The sequence below is a fragment of the Prionailurus viverrinus genome, chromosome F2 (genome assembly GCF_022837055.1).
Source record: "Prionailurus viverrinus isolate Anna chromosome F2, UM_Priviv_1.0, whole genome shotgun sequence".
Taxonomy (NCBI): Eukaryota; Metazoa; Chordata; class Mammalia; order Carnivora; family Felidae; genus Prionailurus; species Prionailurus viverrinus.
Window position 1 is genome coordinate 34393897 of NC_062578.1, and position 18070 is coordinate 34411966.

At 37.4% G+C, this 18070-nt stretch overlaps 1 protein-coding gene and 2 pseudogenes across 5 annotated transcripts in view; all 3 read right to left on the reverse strand.

Moving 5' to 3' along the window:
- RMDN1 (regulator of microtubule dynamics 1) overlaps positions 1-18070 on the reverse strand; it is a 54937-nt gene that overhangs the window by 30527 nt on the left and 6340 nt on the right. For all 5 annotated transcript variants that reach the window (XR_007148473.1, XM_047841814.1, XM_047841813.1 and 2 more), the window contains exon 2: positions 5778-5895. Coding sequence is in view for 4 of the 5 variants with exons in the window: in XM_047841814.1 (XP_047697770.1) it covers positions 5778-5895 (118 nt within the window). In the remaining variant the exon portion in view is untranslated. The remainder of the gene's footprint in view (positions 1-5777; positions 5896-18070) is intronic.
- LOC125156105 (L-lactate dehydrogenase A-like 6A) lies at positions 2203-3729 on the reverse strand (annotated as a pseudogene).
- On the reverse strand, positions 14589-15402 carry LOC125156108 (homeobox protein TGIF1-like; annotated as a pseudogene).

Here is an 18070-nt window from a genome sequence, read left to right on the forward strand (position 1 = left end):
ATATTTAAATCTATTCACTGATTTTTCTCAGACTTTCCAAGAAGACTGATAGAGATTACTGTCCTTAACGTGATCTAGGAATGCTTCAACTCATCATCCACACAATTAAAAGAAGAATGTAGAAATAAAGTTAATAATTTAAAATGATTTAAATCTTTTGTGCACTATTCTTAACTTCTTTTTTTTTTTTTAATTTTTTTTTTCAACGTTTATTTATTTTGGGGACAGAGAGAGAGCATGAACCGGGGAGGGGCAGAGAGAGAGGGAGACACAGAATCGGAAACAGGCTCCAGGCTCTGAGCCATCAGCCCAGAGCCTGACGCGGGGCTCGAACTCACGGACCGTGAGATCGTGACCTGGCTGAAGTCGGACGCTTAACCGACTGCGCCACCCAGGTTCCCCTATTCTTAACTTCTTAAATCACTTACTTCCTATTTCTTTGTTATACAGTATAGTACCATAAGCTATAATATCCAGGGTTTAAATATGTTTTTAATTCTTAAACAGAAATTTGTAAAATCATACAGTGTGCAATTTACAAGAAAAAAATGCACTTACTGTGATACTACAGACTCACATAGGCACTAGGGTGGGAGCATACTGTAGACCACTCATATCTGCAAATCAGCTGTGTTTTGTTTTGGTTTTTTTTTACTTGTTTAATGCTCTGTACTTTTCCTGAAAATATTTAAAAATAAGCTATGTTACTGACATAAAGAGACATATTCTATAAAATGGACTACACTTTTAAAGTAAATTACTTTTCAACTTAATAATGAATATCCAGGGTGAACTGAGATATTAATTCAGCTGTACAATGAAATCTTAAATTTAGCCTAAAATGAATATGCACAAGATAATTTTTAGAATTTAAAAAAATGTCACTGATGTGACTTAAGTTAGTAAATTTTGGCTTTCTGGTTTTTCTTGGTATGTGTACTCTTAACCATGTGAGAGGTATCTGGACAAAAACTCTACTCCTCTAAGCAAGCAAAACAGCTCTATTTCTAGAAGTTTCTCCTTATAGAACTTACAAATGAGTATCTAGATTTTTTCAGATACTCTAGGATTTTTCTAGGGTTAGAAGGCCCTAAGTAGCAACAACATCATCAAAATTTAAGGCAAATTTTTCACATCAACAATACTGTGCCTAAGCAGTACTGGATGCACAGTACCTCTTTATGCCCTGCTGTAGTACAATGAAACACAGATGAAGGAGCACTAGCCTCAGTTCTTTGGATTCATCAAAGAGGAATCAATACAGGTAAATGAAGAGAGACAAGTGAAGTGATATGACGAATCTTTATTTATTAATGGGCCACTTATAATTATCTTTTAGGTACTTTACAAGTGAACTTTCACACACACACGCGCGCACACACACACACGAGTACTGTGACTGTATTAGCATATCTTTAGGAGTTTTAAATTTTGTCTATTTTAAGGAAATAATGAAAAACTTTCTACTGGAGTTCTTCAATTACGACCAAGTGGGTATTTGCATTATCTTGTGGTAAATATAGACATTACCATTTTAAAAATGAGTTCCAGAATCCCATCCAAATGAAAGTTCAAAAAAATATATATACCCTTAATTTCTAAAAACATCTCACTTCAGAATAGGATTTTATCCCAGTATATTGATGAGGAAAAAAAATTTTAATTGGCTTCAATGGTGAAGCAGCTCTAAAGAGACGTTTTGATGAGCAGAATTCTCTAAAGATCATTTCCTAAAAAATACAAAGATCACAGCACACCAAATGGGAGTCAGATATATGACAGAGTAAAACTTGTAAGGAGTGATGGAATTAAAACTTTATAGGAACATGAATCATTTTCCAAGTTAAAAGAAAATCTGATCTCTATATTTTATCAATAATTGATTTTTTTTCCCCAAGGGCTATGGCCTAGTCTCACAAATTATAATGAGCATGCCAATCAACTAATTATAAAATGACATTTTATGTAAGAAAACAAAGCTAAAGAAAATCAAAGTAGGCTAATATCCATACTCCATATTTTGTATCAACGTTCTAAGTGCTCAAAATATGCTTGAAAACACAGGAAGGATTCTAAAATATAAGGCAGCTTTCATTAAAATCTGTAATAAAGACAATACATTTAGATTTCAGAATAAGTTACACCTTAGAATATTAAAAATTGTTTTTCAAGGTCAAATCAAGGTTTTATTTGGTGTTAGAATTGGAATCAACAGAGCTATTTTTGTTTGTAAATACTTTTATTTTTACATTTGTACAGGAAGTTACAACTTTTTTTTTAAAAAAGCATATAAATGAATACAAAATCCAGCCAGAATGAAAGAATTGGTATATACTGGATGAAAAGACCCAGAACTTCTATAACACATTAAACACATACATCATACATTTAGACCAAATAGCAACTACTATATATACACATATATGAATTCAAGTTTATTCAAAAGTTTGATATATAATCCTATAACTACTATCTCTCCATCAATAACTTCATAAGGGTGGTTTTAAACAACTTTAAACCTTGATCTCCTTCTGTATTTCCCAGAGCTTTTCTGCACTCTTTCAAACAGACCGCCTCTTCAGGGGTCAGGTTTATTTTTAGAACGTTTGCAATACCATCCTCTCTCAGGATACAAAGAACACTAAGGAATACCTTTTCATTTATTCCATAGAGGCCTTTAGTTATGGTGGAAATTGGATGCACTCTCCTAAGATAGTTCAAAACGCTTTCCATTAAATTAACTACAGATAAGCCAACAGCCCAATTAGTATGACATTTCATTTTAAACATCTCCGAACCACAGGTTATCACTTCTTTGGGGACATTTTCCCAGTGCTCAGGATCTTTATCCATTCCTATTTCTGAATTCAGATCCTTCAAGGGGATACCAGCAATGTTAACTCCATCCATGACAACTTCTGGAGTGGATACCGAGCCTTTGCCCAATAAAGAAACAGAAATGGGCAGTATCCAGATATAGCCACTTCCAATAACAGGGGAAATGCACTCAACTTCCAAGCTACATAAGTTAAGATATCCACTGGACTGGAAACCACTATCATTTTGCACTGGGGACTATACTGGGTAATATTGGGAATCATTAATTTAAAGAAGGACACATTTCTCTTGACTACATCAAGGCATGTTTGTCCTTTTCCTGGACAATCACCTGCTATGATAATCACTGGGTTGGAGTTTGCACTGACAAGGTAATCTTTGCTGGAAAATATATTTGGCATTTTCATGAAAGAGCTGCCATGTTGAAGATCCACTGTCTCACTCTTCAGTTTGCCTTCATCAACATCCACAAAGGCAACTTCATCACTCAAGCCTTTGAATAAGATGTTGATACCACAGGCCATGCCAACTGATCCAGTTCCTATAATGGAGATCTTATTGTGATGAACTGTCTCCTCTGAAGTGAAATTCTTAGTAAGTTCACACCTGACAGTTATAATCTTGGAGATTGGACTGAAGGACCAGCTGTCCCTAAAGGAGATGCATGCCACCTGGCAGGGACACAGAGCCATCCCTAGGCAAAAGAAAATCACTCCTATGGTGCCTGGCCTCTGGCTTGCCCACAAGATTCCCCCAGCCCAGCTCATGTTGTCTCATGCAAGTAGAGGAAGAGAATGGGGAAAAAAGCCACATCAGTGTTCTTTGAGGCATAAAGAAACAGGTTTAACACACTAAACCCCTAATTCTCCTCCCCCACCCCACCCTGCCAGCTAGCTACTGTGGCTACGCAAGACCACACCCAGTTTGTGCGACCCTCACAAGCTGTCTAGCACATTAAAATGTTCTTTTTAATCTACTGTATACACAGTAATTTTAAATAAAAACACCTTTGAAAAAAGGGGCTATTACCATTAAAGCTAAAATTAATTTCAGCTTTGCCTCTCAAAGTGCCATATTTTGTTGCTCAGGGAAGCACTACAAATTTGCACTAATTTTCTGTAAGGAAATGGTGCTAAAACACACTGAAACTGTGACAGATGAAAAAAAATTGATTAAAGTTCTCATTTCTGCTCCGACACTTTGACTTTGAAGAAATTTTAACTTTGAGCTTCTTTTCAAAAGTTAATACTATAATGGGTGGAGCCTGGCTGGCTCAGTCAGTAAAGAATGTGACTCACGATATCTGGGTCCTAAGTTTAAGCCCACCTTGGGCAGAGTTCACTTTGAAAAAAATAGCAGGGGCGCCTGGGTGGTTCAGTCGGCTAAGCGTCCGACTTCAGGTCAGGTCATGATCTCATAGTTTGTGGGTTCGAGCCCCACGTCGGGCTCTGTGCTGACAGCTCGGAGCCTGGAGCCTACTTCAGCTTCTGGGTCTACTCTCTCTGCCCCTCCTCCACTCATGCTCTGTCTCATTCTGTCTCTCAAAAATAAATAAATATAAATTAAAAAAAAATTTTTTTAAATACCATAATGGAATACGAACACACACACACACACACACAGAAAAATCTTAAAACTGCAACACCTCTCAAGGATAAGTTTTAAAAAACTATCATGTCATAATACACTTTTGTTCTAACTACTTTACAAGGTTTCTATGAGAATTGAGGTTAGGGTGAAAAGTCTATGGAATCAAATCCTCTACTTTATCCTTCATAAAAATTATCCATTAAAAAAGGAAAAGATAAAACAAAAACATAGTAATTCTCAATTATTTGCTCTTTTAAAGATAAGAATAGTCATGGGCGAATGAAATCAATAAATAACTAGTAGTTTTTGGCTAATATTCTCAAATTCTTCATCTATCACAACTTTAAAAAGAACATCTATTCAAAATAAAATCTCTGCTTCCTTCCCCAGTCACTTTCTTGATGATTAAAAGGTGGGGACTATAAAAAATAAAAAGGTTTAACCCATAAATTAAAAGTTTTTTTTCTGGGGCACCTGGGGCAGTCTGTCAGTTAAGTGTCCAACTTTGGCTTAGGTCATGGTTTTGTGGATCATGAGTTCAAGTCCCACACCAAGCTCTCTGTTGTCAGCCCAGATCCCAATTTGGATCCTGTCTCCCTTTCTCTCTGCCTCTCCTCAACTCCCTCTCTCTCTCTCTCAAAAATAAACAAACATTAAAAAAAGGGTTTTTTTTCCTAATATACTGAAATTATGGCTCTCTCTACATACACAACTGGTTTAATTACATTTAATTTTTTACATATGGCAAGTCTATGTTTACTTATCTATAGAATGCCAAATAAAAAATGTGATGGAATTTTTTTACTTTTCTATCAGTTACTTGATATTTAGTACAAAATTGCATTGTTGGTAAATAAAATACTTCTACCTCAAAGTAATTGGGCTTTTCCTAACTATACCAAGAAGAGTGTAATACCTTGGAATTAAGGAAACAAACAAATCATTGTGTCATAAGGGCCAGATATAGTCTTTGTGGTATATATATCTCTCCCTGACAAATCCCTCAACCGTTTAAAAATGTAAAAAACATTCTTACCCCAAGGGTCCCATAAAACTACAAAGTATTAATAGAGTATTTCTCACTGAAGGAACTCTAATTGCTAGGAGAAATTATATATATATACAGATATATATACATATTCACACAGATATAACACACACAGATACATACATATATATACATATATACACATATATATTATCAGACTAACAAGTAGAGAAAAGCAGAAAATAATACAGCCTTTAACAATGTTAGTTTCATTACCTATTCAAAAACAACTCTAAGTCATTAACAAAATATAAAAAACATAAATAACTCTAAGTAGTCCACATGTTTAGCTTAGGCTTACCTTTGGCTATGGCATGAACCACAGCAGCCTGGGAAAATACTTGATATGCTTCAAAACCCAAATAAGATAAGGCTGAGAATAAAAGGCTTCTTTTGAAAGCTCCTAGGTTTCCCATCACCTATGGAAACAATTATGGTCAGAGTTATCAAACACAAAATTTGCAGGAACAGCTACTCCTAGCAAAAATTACATTAATAAAAAAAATCACATCAATTTTCTCCTACCCCCAAAGCAATCAATCCTAAGCATATTGGAAGTTCAGGGGTACCTGGTTGGCTCAGTCAGTTAAGCGTCCGACTCTTGATTTTGGTTCTGGTCATGGTCTGGCACAGTTCCTAGAGTTTGAGGCGTGCATCAGGTTCTGCACTGACAGTGCAGAGATTACTTGGATTCTCTCTCTGGCTCCTCCCTGTCCCTCTCTCTCTCCCTCAAAATTAATAAATCAACTTAAAAGAAAAAGAATATTGGAAGCTCAAAATTTATCTATCAAATTCTTCAGTGAAACTATTTCACAAAGTTACCTTATAGGGAGAGTATATCCTTTTTCAAGAAAAGTTTCTTAACAATGGCTAAGGCTAATGATAGTAACTTATCTAACAATCACAGTTATGCTGGTAAGTGCTGCATTATAAGATCTACATTTCATTTTTAAAAATTTTTTTCAAATGTTTATTTATTTTTGAGAGAGACAGAGACATAGCACAAGCAGGGAGGGGCAGAGAAAGAGGGAGACACAGAATCTGAAGCAGGCCCCAGACTCTGACCGGTCAGCACAGAGCCTGACGCGGGGCTTGAACTCATGATCTGTGAGATCATGACCTAAGCCAAAGTCAGATGCACACCCAAATGAAGCACCCAGGCACCCCAGATCTATATTTCATTTGAGGAGGCATGGATATTGTAACTGCATGAAATAAAATATAAGATTCTAACATATAAGTACCAATCTTAACAGATGAGATGAATATTATCAAATATGGTGATTACTACACATAAAAAATGTACATGGCTTTTAAAGATATCTTCAAAAGTGATCCACAAAGCCCAGTTTTTTAATTAAACAATGAATAAAATAAAGAGCATATTCAAACATATTTATAAATTAATTTTCATAATTATGGCCAGAATTCTCAAAACCAATGGTAAAGAAAGAGTATATATATGGACATCACTCCACCAATTCTTTGCTACAACAGTTCTTCTCTTTCACATAAATAGTATCATTTTTTCCCTTTCTGTTGATTCATTCCCACTGGTATGAGCCAAGCTATACTATCTTTATAAGTTGTGATTTTCTTTTAAAAATTAAAACTTCCTCTTGAATTCACTTCTCTCTTTAGTCTCATTTCTAACTTCTCTTTACAGCAAAAGTTTTAAAAAGTTGTCTCTACTCAGGGCGCCTGGGTGGCTTAGTCAGTTAAGTTTCCAACTCAATTTCGGCTCAGGACATGATCTCATGGTTCATGGGATGGAGCCCCATGTCAGGCACCACACTAACAGTGTGGAGTCTGCTTGGGATTCTTTGTCTGATTCTCTCTGCCCCTCTCCCCGCTTGTATACGTCAGTGCACTCTCTCAATATAAATAAATATTAAAAAAAAAAAAAAAGTTGCCTGTGCTCTGTCTCCACTTCCTCTCTTCCCATTCACTCTTGAACTCACACAAATGACTTTTATCCCCACAACTCCACTGACAGTGTTCTAGTTAAGGTAACCCAGGATGCAGCTATTTCCTATGGTCAATTCTGAATTCTCAGCTTCCTTGTCCTATCAACAGTATTGGACAGCTGATCATTTCTTTTTTTTTTTTTTTTTAAAGCCATGAACGGCTCTTTAATTTTTTAAAGCAACTTTATTGAGACATAAGTGACATAAAATAAATCGCAAACTTAACATGTACAATTCATTAAAGCATGCATATAAACCCATAAAACCATCACTATGACCACAATCAAGATAATGCAAATATCCACTACCACCACCACCCTCAATTTCCTCATGCCTCTTTCTAGTCTATCCAGCCCCTTTCTTCAGCACTTGCTGTGTTCTCTCACTCTTGGAACACTTTCCTCTTGGCTTTTGGATACTACTATCATTATCTGCAGTTTCAGCAACTGCTCCTTTGCTTTGGTTGGTTCCTCACTAGCCAGGAATATTCTGGGCTTAGTCCCAGATCGTTTCTCTACTTGTTTCATTTTGGTGATCTCATGTCTTTAAATACCATCAATGTGTTAAAAACATACAAACAAAATATGAAGTCTGGATGACTCCTCTGAATTTCAGAATCATGCATCCAGCAGCTTCATCAACATCTACCTCCACATGAAGTACAACAGGCATCTCACATTTATAAGCTAAAACAGCTACTGCTTCCTTTAACTTTACCCACCTTACAACTTCCCTTTTCAGGGTAAATGGAAACTAGAGTTTCCATTCTTCCAGATGTTTAGGTTAAAAAAAAAAAAGCCAACAAAAAACCTTGTAGCCATTCTAGAGTCTCTCTCATGACTCACATCTGACCCATATTTTAACTTCTCATAAGGATGTAGGACAGGAATGAGGAATCCAACACACTCCAATTTGCTGAGTGCTTTGTTTACTTTTTTGAGCATGAATATTCAAGATACTGCACAAAACTGGATTCAAAACAAAACAGCAAAATAGGAAAACTGAATTTGACAAAGTTACAATTTTAACATTTAATTTTCTGAGTTAATTCATATTTACCAAGGAGAAGATGGGGTTAGGGACACAGGGTATGGGGAGTGAGTGTGTATGGTGGTAGTGATACTTAGAAAAAGAAGGAAAAGACTAAGATTTCATCAGTAAGTCTCCTAGTTCCCTATTTTTACTGCAGATGTATCACAAGGTAGAAACGTTTGCAGAGATTATTATAACTTGAAAAAACTATACATTTACAGTGTTCATTCTCATGCTGATGTCATGCTCAACAAATAATATTCTAGCTTTCTGAGAGGGGAGAAAATGCAGTATTGGGCAGCTGACATTTATATTTCTTACTGTAAATTAATGAAGTGACAGTTTACCAGTTGTACTCTTTTACTAGTTTGGTTAATGTGAAGCAGCTCTCTGCTCATCTGTGAGAAAATAGATAAAAATCATGTTTCTGGAACTAAAAAAAAGTCAATTAAAAGAATCAGGACTCAGTGGCCCCCTAAAGACACTAACAACTTGTGAGACTCTGAGACAGTTAGAATGTGCCATTTTACTTTGCACCTCCAATACTCTGTACAATGCCTTTCATATAATGAATTCCCAAAAAATATTTATTCAACCAAAGAAGCAGGCTATGTCCTAGATAGATCTTTTCTTCAACATTGATTATACTAAGTTCAAGCTAGAAGGAATTCAAAAATACAAACTCATCACTAGATAGAAAGGAATGTGTGCCTACCATATCTCCTTGTTTTCTTCCTAATTTCCTGTCAGCTCCTCCTCCTCTTAAATGTTGGAATTTCTCCATAGTATGTACTAGGCCTTCTTCTAGTCTTACTAGAAAGTACTTTCAACCTCTACCATGTCATCATTTACAACTATATGCTAAAGACTCCTGAATCTGTATCTCCAGCTCAGACTTCAGAAGGTAAACACCAGACCTATCAAACTACTGTCTATTCTATACGTCAACTTGGCTATCTCATGACAGTCACGTTAATTAGCCCAAAACATCTCATCTCCCTCTTTACCTCTCCAAATTGCTTCTGTCCTCCTATTCCAGCAAATAGCGTCACCATCTATCTTGTTGTTCTAGCCAGAAACTTGAAAAACTAACTCGACTCCTTCCTTTCAACTTCCACATCAAAGCTATTTTTAGGTCCACTAAGTTCGCATCCTTAATGTACTTTGAATGCATCCACTTATTTCCATTTCCATGGCTACCACTAAAGTTCAAACTACTACATTTCTCACCTGTGCTATAGCAATGATCACTTATCCGGTGTACAGAATACACTCTAACCTATCCATTCTTGGTCCTAGACAAAGTTATTTTTTGCACAAAAATCTGATCAAATAATTTCCCTGTTTAAAACTTTTTCATGGTTTCTTATAACCTTTAGAAAAAATTAGGGGTGCCTGGGTGACTCAGTCGGTTGAGCATCCAACTTTGGCTCAGGTCATGATCTCATGGTTAGTGAATTCGAGCCCCACACTGGGCTCTGTGTTGACAGCTCAGAGCCCGGAGCTTGCTTCGAATTCTGTGTCTCCTCTCTCTGCCTCTCCCCCACTCACATTCTGTCTTTCTCTCTCTCAAAAAATAAACATTAAAAATTTTTAGAATAAAATCAGAAATACTTAACATCATTAATAAGGTTTTCTGAATCTGGTGTGGTAGGCAGCCTCTAAAGCAGTCCCCAGTGGGCCTGGTTCAAGATGGCAATGTAGAAGGATCCTGAACACATGTCCTCTCACAGACACACCAAATCTACAGCTACAAGTCAAACCATTTCCTCTGAAAGAAACCCAAAGATTAGCTGAGTGATTCCTTCACACTACACAAATGGGGAAAAAAATCCACATGAAAATGAGGAGAGGTGAAACAAAATCTTGCTATAAACCCCAACTGTGGTATGCTAACCCACAATCAGAAGGGAACTCACAATCCCAAGCTTCTCCCTGAAGAGAATTTGAAAACCACATCAGGTACCCCAACTTTTAAGAACTACACCCAAGAGACAAGCCTCCAGACATCTAGCTTAGAAAGTGAATGGAGTTCACATCCATGAGATCTACAAGACTATATATGGGTAACCAAAAACAGTTCTTAAAGGGTTTGTGCAAATTCGCCCACCCCAGAGCCTAGCACAAATGCAACTAATTGAGAAGTACCCACACTTTCTGTGAAAAAGGCTTACTTGTGTATCTTAAAACTTCAGCCTGAAGGACAAGCATCTAATTTAATACATATCTAGAGGCCTTCAACAATTTCCTCCAGAGTCCTCGGAGGAAAGGTGCAATCATCGTGCTCTCCCTCTGCTGTGCTCCAGGTCACTGGGATCAACTGAAAAAGATATGTACACTTCTAGTACCCCAGCTTCTTTTGCAACTTCCACTTAGGGGATGCCACTTGATTGCCTGGCTCTGGTGGCCAACGGGGCTTACATGTGCGGGCATAATAGGATTTCAACAAATACTAAAACAGTTCTTAACAGGCTTTTCCCAAAGCCGCCGCAGCCCCCCACCCCCAAACCAGGGCACAGCAGACCAAAACACATCCCCAGTTATTCTGTTAAAGAGGCCTATTGGCTTATCTTTATAGCTATGGACTGAGTTACAGGCTTCTACTTAAAAACATATCTTGGGGCCAACCACAGAGACTAAGGAGGCTGGTTGGTAGGCAGCATTTTTACACTCTCTCTCTGTCCCATCCCACACTGTCAATGTCTTGAAGAAAACAGCTTGTGTAGGCATCTGGCTCACAGGGTTTTGCAGCTGCAACACAGAGGAAACGGAAATATAGCCCACCAGGCCCCCCACCCACTCTAACAGCCTGGTTCTGAGGGTCAGCAAGGCTTGTGCTCAGGGGTTCAATGGAATGGTAGCAAACAAAGAAACAGTTATTAACTAGCTATCACCCCAGAGCTCAATACAAAGGGAGCAGACAGAAAGCCCAACTCCCAGTCTTCCCCCTGAAAAAGGGATACTGGCATACTTTAAAAGCTACTGCCCTAGGGTCTGGCTTCCAATCAGTTTGACTCTAGGTACTGACTGAGATCCTCCCTCTTAGGACACTGACAGGTCTTGGCACAACCTCAACTACTAGGAGCCACTAAGAATAAAGCTGCCTGGATAATCACAAAGGTTTGAGGGACAGCTAAGAACTAGGGCAGGATTAAATAAAGCTACAATGGCTTCTCCTACAGAAGCCATTCCTTCAAGAATGGAAGAGATAGCTGTTTTAGCTAATGCATAAAAATCTCAGAGTCAAGGGGGAAAAAACAGAAGAATTATGCTACAAACAAAAAACAAAGTAAAACCTCAGAAAAAGACCTTAATGAAACAGAAGTAAGTGAATTACCTGATAAAGAGTCCAAAATAATGGTCATAAAGGTGCTTACCAAGCTTACTAGCTTACCAAGCTAATAAGAATGAAAAAAGTGATAATTTTGAAAATACAGGAAAGTACCAAAGAGAAGTCACAGAGCTGAAGACAATAACTACACTGAAAAGTAACTAAGAGGGGCGCCTGGGTGGCTTGGTCGGTTAAGCATCTGACTTCGGCTCAGGTCATGATCTCATGGCCCGTGAGTTCGAGCCCCGCGTCAGGCTCTGTGCTGACCGCTCAGAGCCTGCAGCCTGTTTCAGATTAAGTGTCTCCCTCTCTCTCTGACCCTCCCCTGTTCATGCTCTGTCTCTCTCTGTCTCAAAAATAAATAAATGTTAAAAAAAAAAAAAGTAAAAAAAAAAAAGTAACTAAGAGATTCAACAGCAGACTAGATGGAATGGAAGAAAGTATGCATGAACTCTAAGACAAGGCTGTGGAACTCATCTAATCAGTGCAGCAAAAAGGAATGAAAAAGAGTGAAGACAGCTTAAGGGACCTACAAGGTAATATCAAGCAGACTGACATTCATATTATAGGTGTCCCAGAAGGAGAAGAGTAAGAGAAAGGGGCAGAAAACTTATTTCAAGAAAGAAAAGGCTAAAAATTTCACTAACCTGGGGAAGAAAACAGATATCCAGATAAAGAAAGCAGAGTTACAAATAAGATGAGCCCAAAGACACCCACACCAAGACATATTACTACTAAAGAATCTTAAAAGTGGCAAAAGAAAAGCAACTTGTTATATACAAAGGAAACCCTTCACACAAGAATGAACATATATTTCAGAAGAAACTGCAAATCTGAAGAAAGTGGCACATATCCAAAGTGGTAGAAGAAAAAAAAATTGCCAATCAAGAATAGTCTACCAAACAAAGTTGTCCTTTGGAATTGAAGGAAAAATAAAGAGTTTTTCAGATAAGCAAAACCAAAGTAAGTTCATCACCACAAGACCAGCTTTACAGGTAATCTTAAGGAGTCTTCTTTAAATAATCTGAAACAAAAGTGCTAATTGGTAACAGGAAAACATGAGAATGCAATGAGCTCTTTTAATTTTTTTTAATCTGTATTTTTGAGAGAGAGAGAGACAGACAGACAGACGAGTGCAAGCAGGGGAGGGGCACAGAGAAAGGGAGGCACAGATTCCAAAGCAGGCTCCAGGCTCTGAGCTGTCAGTACAGAGCCCAATGCAAGGCTCGAACTCACAAACTGTGAGATCATGACCTGAGCCTCAGACGCTCAACCGACTGAGCCACCCAGGCATCCTAAGAATTAACTCTTGAACAACACAGTTTGAACAAAAGGGTTTTAATTTTATGGGTCCACCTATACCCAGATTTTTTATAGTATGGTACTGTAAATGTATTTTCTCTTCTTTATAATTTTCTGGATAATATTCTCTTTTATCCAGCTTACTTAATTATAAAGATATAAGAATATTATAAAAATTATAAGAACATATAATATTTAAAATGTGTTAATTCCTTATATTATTAAGGCTTCCTAGTAAGCTGGTAGTAATTAAGTTTTTGTACAGTCAAAAGTTATACACAGATTTCATCTGCATGGGGGGGAGGGTTTGCTGCCCCTAACCCCTGTGTTGTTCAAAGATCAACTGTATAAATCTCATAAGTAAAGGCAAATATAGTAAAATACAGAATAATCAAATGTTGCAAAGGTGCTAGGTTAATCACTTACAAAGCTAGTAAGATTAAAGTATGAAAGTAAAAATAATTGTAAATTCAATAATCTGTTGAGGAATACACAAAATGAAAAGAAATAAATCATGACATCATGACACTGAAAACACAAAATATGGAGGAAGTGTAAAAATATAAAACTTTAGAAGACATTCTACGGGTACCTGGCTGGCTCAATCAGAGGAGCATGTGACTTTTGATATCAGGGTCATGAGTTTGGGCCCCATGTTGGGTTTAGAGACTACTTAAATAAAGAAATAAACTTTAAAAAGGCTTTTAGAAAACATTTTGACTAAGTGGCTCTCGACTTCAAATAGACTGTTGTAACTTTTTTTTTTTTTTAGGAAAATACTTCATTTTATAATGGAAAAAGGCATCAATCAAGATTCATGCTTGAGAAAAAAACTGAAAATTTATTAATTAGTATGTGGGCATCCTGTTCCACATGAAAATGAGAAGATACTATAGTTTCTCTAAGTATTGCAGTCTGGAAAAAAATAAGAAGGGAAGGGAGGAGAGAGAGAAAAATAAAATCACGTGATTTGGATAACCATCTTACATTATGAATAACCTACCAAGAAATATTTTTTTTTAAATCCTTTGTTTCTACAGTAGCTTTGAGTTTAGAGTTCTTGGATTAATTGTATTTCCTTGAAGACAGCTCAGTAACAAAAAGCTTCATTTCAGCAATCCCATGTCAAATATTAGTTAAAAAAATATATGAAATAGGGACACTTGGGTGCTTCAGTTGGTTAAGTGTCTGACTCTTGATTTCGGTTCAGGTCATGATCTCATGGTTCCTGAGACTGAGCCCTGCATCAGGCTCTGTGCTGACAGTGCAGATCCTGCTTGGGAGTCTTTCTTTCTCTCTGTTCTCCCCTCACTTGCAGGCATGCACGAGTGCTCGCTCTCTCTAAAAATAAACTAGAATACACATATACATATATGTTTGTGCGTGCGTATGTGTGTGTGTTGTAAAATAATGCGATTTATTTTTTCCCATCAACCCGGAAATCATAACATTTGTGAAAACTGTTTCGTTTGAAAAAGGGTTAAGCTGTAAATTTTGCCTGAAGCACCATATTTGCAGCCCAATTGAATGCAACATCCACTAGAAGCTGAAATCCACTAAAATCCTAGTTGAGGTTCAGTGCAGTAGGGGAGGAGTGTTGAAAAGACCACTCTGTATATTTGTACTTTGTCTGGATTTACATGTGTCCTTTCAGCAAATGAGGGAGGTTGTCTGTAAAGCTGCTTGCTGTATTTTCCTGTATAACTGTGTTTTGTTCCATAGCAACTGGCTGGCACAGACAGAAAGGTATGTTTTTCAATGCAGTCACAATCATATGACAAATCATTGATGGACGGGCCAATATTGATCCTGGGGATGACAGCTTGGGGACAGTGACCTCCCTGGGGATGGGTTTGGTCCAGCTGTACAGGAATGCAATGAGCTCTCTGCTAGAGATGGTATAAAGTTTTTGACGCACATTGCTGACTCCACAGAGCTCACTTCAGAAATCCTGGCCCCACGGCAGGAAACTGTGAACTGATTTGGATCTTTGCCATCTTTTCTCAGCATATCAGTGAAGTGTCTGCAGCAAGTGATGATAAACCAGTTACAAACATGTAGTGTAGATAGGCATGTTTGTTGGAACAGTAATGCTTTTTCTTGCTCTGAAGGATAGGCATTGTATTGGTGCTCATACAGCCAATCACAGAGAATCTGAACAGATTCCTTGAGCAGGTTGCCCTTCTGCCTTCTCTTGCTGCACCAGCAGAGGAAAGGTCCAGGGGGACATACATGTTGTCATGATCCTCCATCTCACTGTTCGACGCTGAAACAACACCTTTCTTGCTTTTCATTCTGGAATTCCCTCCTCCCTCCCCCGAGTTCCAGCATAGGGCAATGTGAGGGTCTCCAAGGGCCAGGAGTGGGGACAGAGTGGGGATGTGACTGTTGTCCTTTCTGGCCAACTCTCCTGTAACTTATAACTTGTAAGATGAGCTCCAGCCATTATTGTTAATCAAGGTGCTCAGTTCCCAGGCACCTGCTCCTTGAATTGAACTGAAGTGACACTTGGACTTCCTCCTGCTACAATGTTCTGGCAGCCAGCCAGGGGCTCTCCCCTGCCCAACTCACCATCCTCCCCACTCCTCTCCTTTGTTCCTGCTCCTGCTTGGTGTATCTCAGCACTGTCAGAATAAGACAGCTATTATAACTCTTAAAATGTTTTGTGTAAGTCTTAAACACACACAAAAGAAAGTATTCTAAGCATACCACTACAAAAAAATCATCAATCACAAAGGCTGAGAGCAAGAGAAGAAAGCAACAAAGGAGTAACAAAACAGCCAGAAAACTATAAACAAAATAGCAATAGTAAATTCATACTTAACAATAATTATTTTAAATGTTAATAGACCAAATTCTCCAATCAAAAGACAGTAGATGAATGGATTAAAAAAAAAAAAAAAAAAAACAAGGGGCATCTGGGTGGCTCAGTGGGTTAAGCATCTGACTTCGGCTCAGGTTATAATCTCTCAGTTCGTGAGTTCAAGTCCTGCATCGGGCTCTGTGCTGACAGCTCAAAGCCTGGAGTCTGCTTTGGATTCTGTGTCTCCCTCTCTCTCTGCTCCTCCCCCACTCACACTGTCTCTGTCTTGCTCCCTCAAAAACAAATGTTAAAAAATAAAAATTAAAAAAAAAAAAAGCAATCAGACTCTACTATATGCTGCTGCCTACAAGAGACATACTTTGGCTTTAAGGACACAAACTGAAAGTGAAGGGTGCAAAAAGATATCTGATGCAAATGTGAACTACAGAAAGGTATACTTACATAAAATAAAGTAGACATTAAGACAAAGATTATAATGAGACAAAGTCATTACATAATGATAAAGGGCTCAATCCAACAAGGTATAATACTTGTGAATATTTATGCACCTAAGTATATAAAACAAGTATTAACAGACCTAAAGGCAGAAATAGCAATATGGTAATAGTAGGGGACTTCAAGCTTCACTTTCATAAGTGGCTAGATCACAAAGACAGAAAAGCAATTAAAAAATATAAGCCTTAAGCAACATATTAGACCAGATGTACTTAACATATACAGAACATTCCATCTCAAAGCAAGAGAATACATATTCTTCTCAATGGAACATTACTGGGGACAGATCATATTAGCCAGATCATAAGATCATATATTAAGTCTTAATAAACTTAAGAAAACTGAAATCATATCAGGTGGTTTTCCAAACATAATGGTATAAAACTAGAAATAAATTACAAGAAGAAAACTGGAAAATTCATATATATGTGGAGATTAAACATCATGCTACTGAGCAACCAATAGGTCAAAGAAGACATCAAAAGAAAAATTTAAAAATACTTTGAAGCAAGTGCAAGTGGAGATACAACATATCAAAACTTATGGGATGCAGCAAAAGCAGGTCTAAGAGAAAAGCTCAGAGCAATCTATTCCTACATTTAAATAAGCAAAAATAAACCTCCTAATATAAAACCTAATTTTACATCTCAAGGATCAAAACAAAAACAAAAAAATAAAAAACAAACAAACAAAAACACCCTGAAAGCTAGTAAAAGAAATAACAAAGATCAGAGGAGAAATAAATGAAATAGAGACTAATAAGATAACAGGAGACTCACTGAAGTAAGTAGCTGGCATTTTGTAAAGATAAAACAGGGTCACCTGGGTGGCTCAGTCGGTTGTCTTCAGCTGAAGTCATGATCTCACGGTTCATGAATTCAAGCCCCACATTGGGCTCTGTGCTGCAAGCTCAGAGCCTGGAGCCTGCTTCGAATTCTGTCTCCCACTCTCTCTGCCCCTCCCCCACTGCGGGGGTGGGTGGGTGGGTGTCTCAAAAATAAACATTAAAAAAAAAATTTTTTTTAATCAGAAGTGAAAGAGAACAAACTGACACCTTAGAAATACAAAGGACTTTAAGAGAATATTAAGAAAAATCATATACCCACAAACTAGACAACCCAGAAGAAGTGAATATAATCTCCCCAAATTCAATAAACAGAAAATCTGAACAGACCAATTATCAGCAAATTGAATCACTAGTCAAAAAATGCCAAACAAACAAAAGCCCAAGACCAGATGGCTTCATAGGTGAATTCTACTCAACATTTAGAAAGAGTTAATATCTATTCTCAAACTTTTCCAAAAACTACAAAAGAAAAACTTCCAAATTCATTCTGTGAGGCCAGCATTATTACCCAGATACCAAAACCAGACACAACAAAAGAAAACCCTAGGCTAATATCTCTGGTGAACACAGATGCAAATATCCTCAACAAAACATTAGCAATCTGAACCCAAAAATACATGAAAAAAACAACAACAACAAAAAACAAAAACCCTCACCACAATCAAGTGAAATTTATTCCCAAGATGCAAGGGTGGTTCAATATCTGCAAATCATCCAATCTGATACATCACATCAGTAAGGAAAGGATGAAAACTGTGGGGAATAAGCTTAGAAATTCCCTGGGCTTGCACCAATG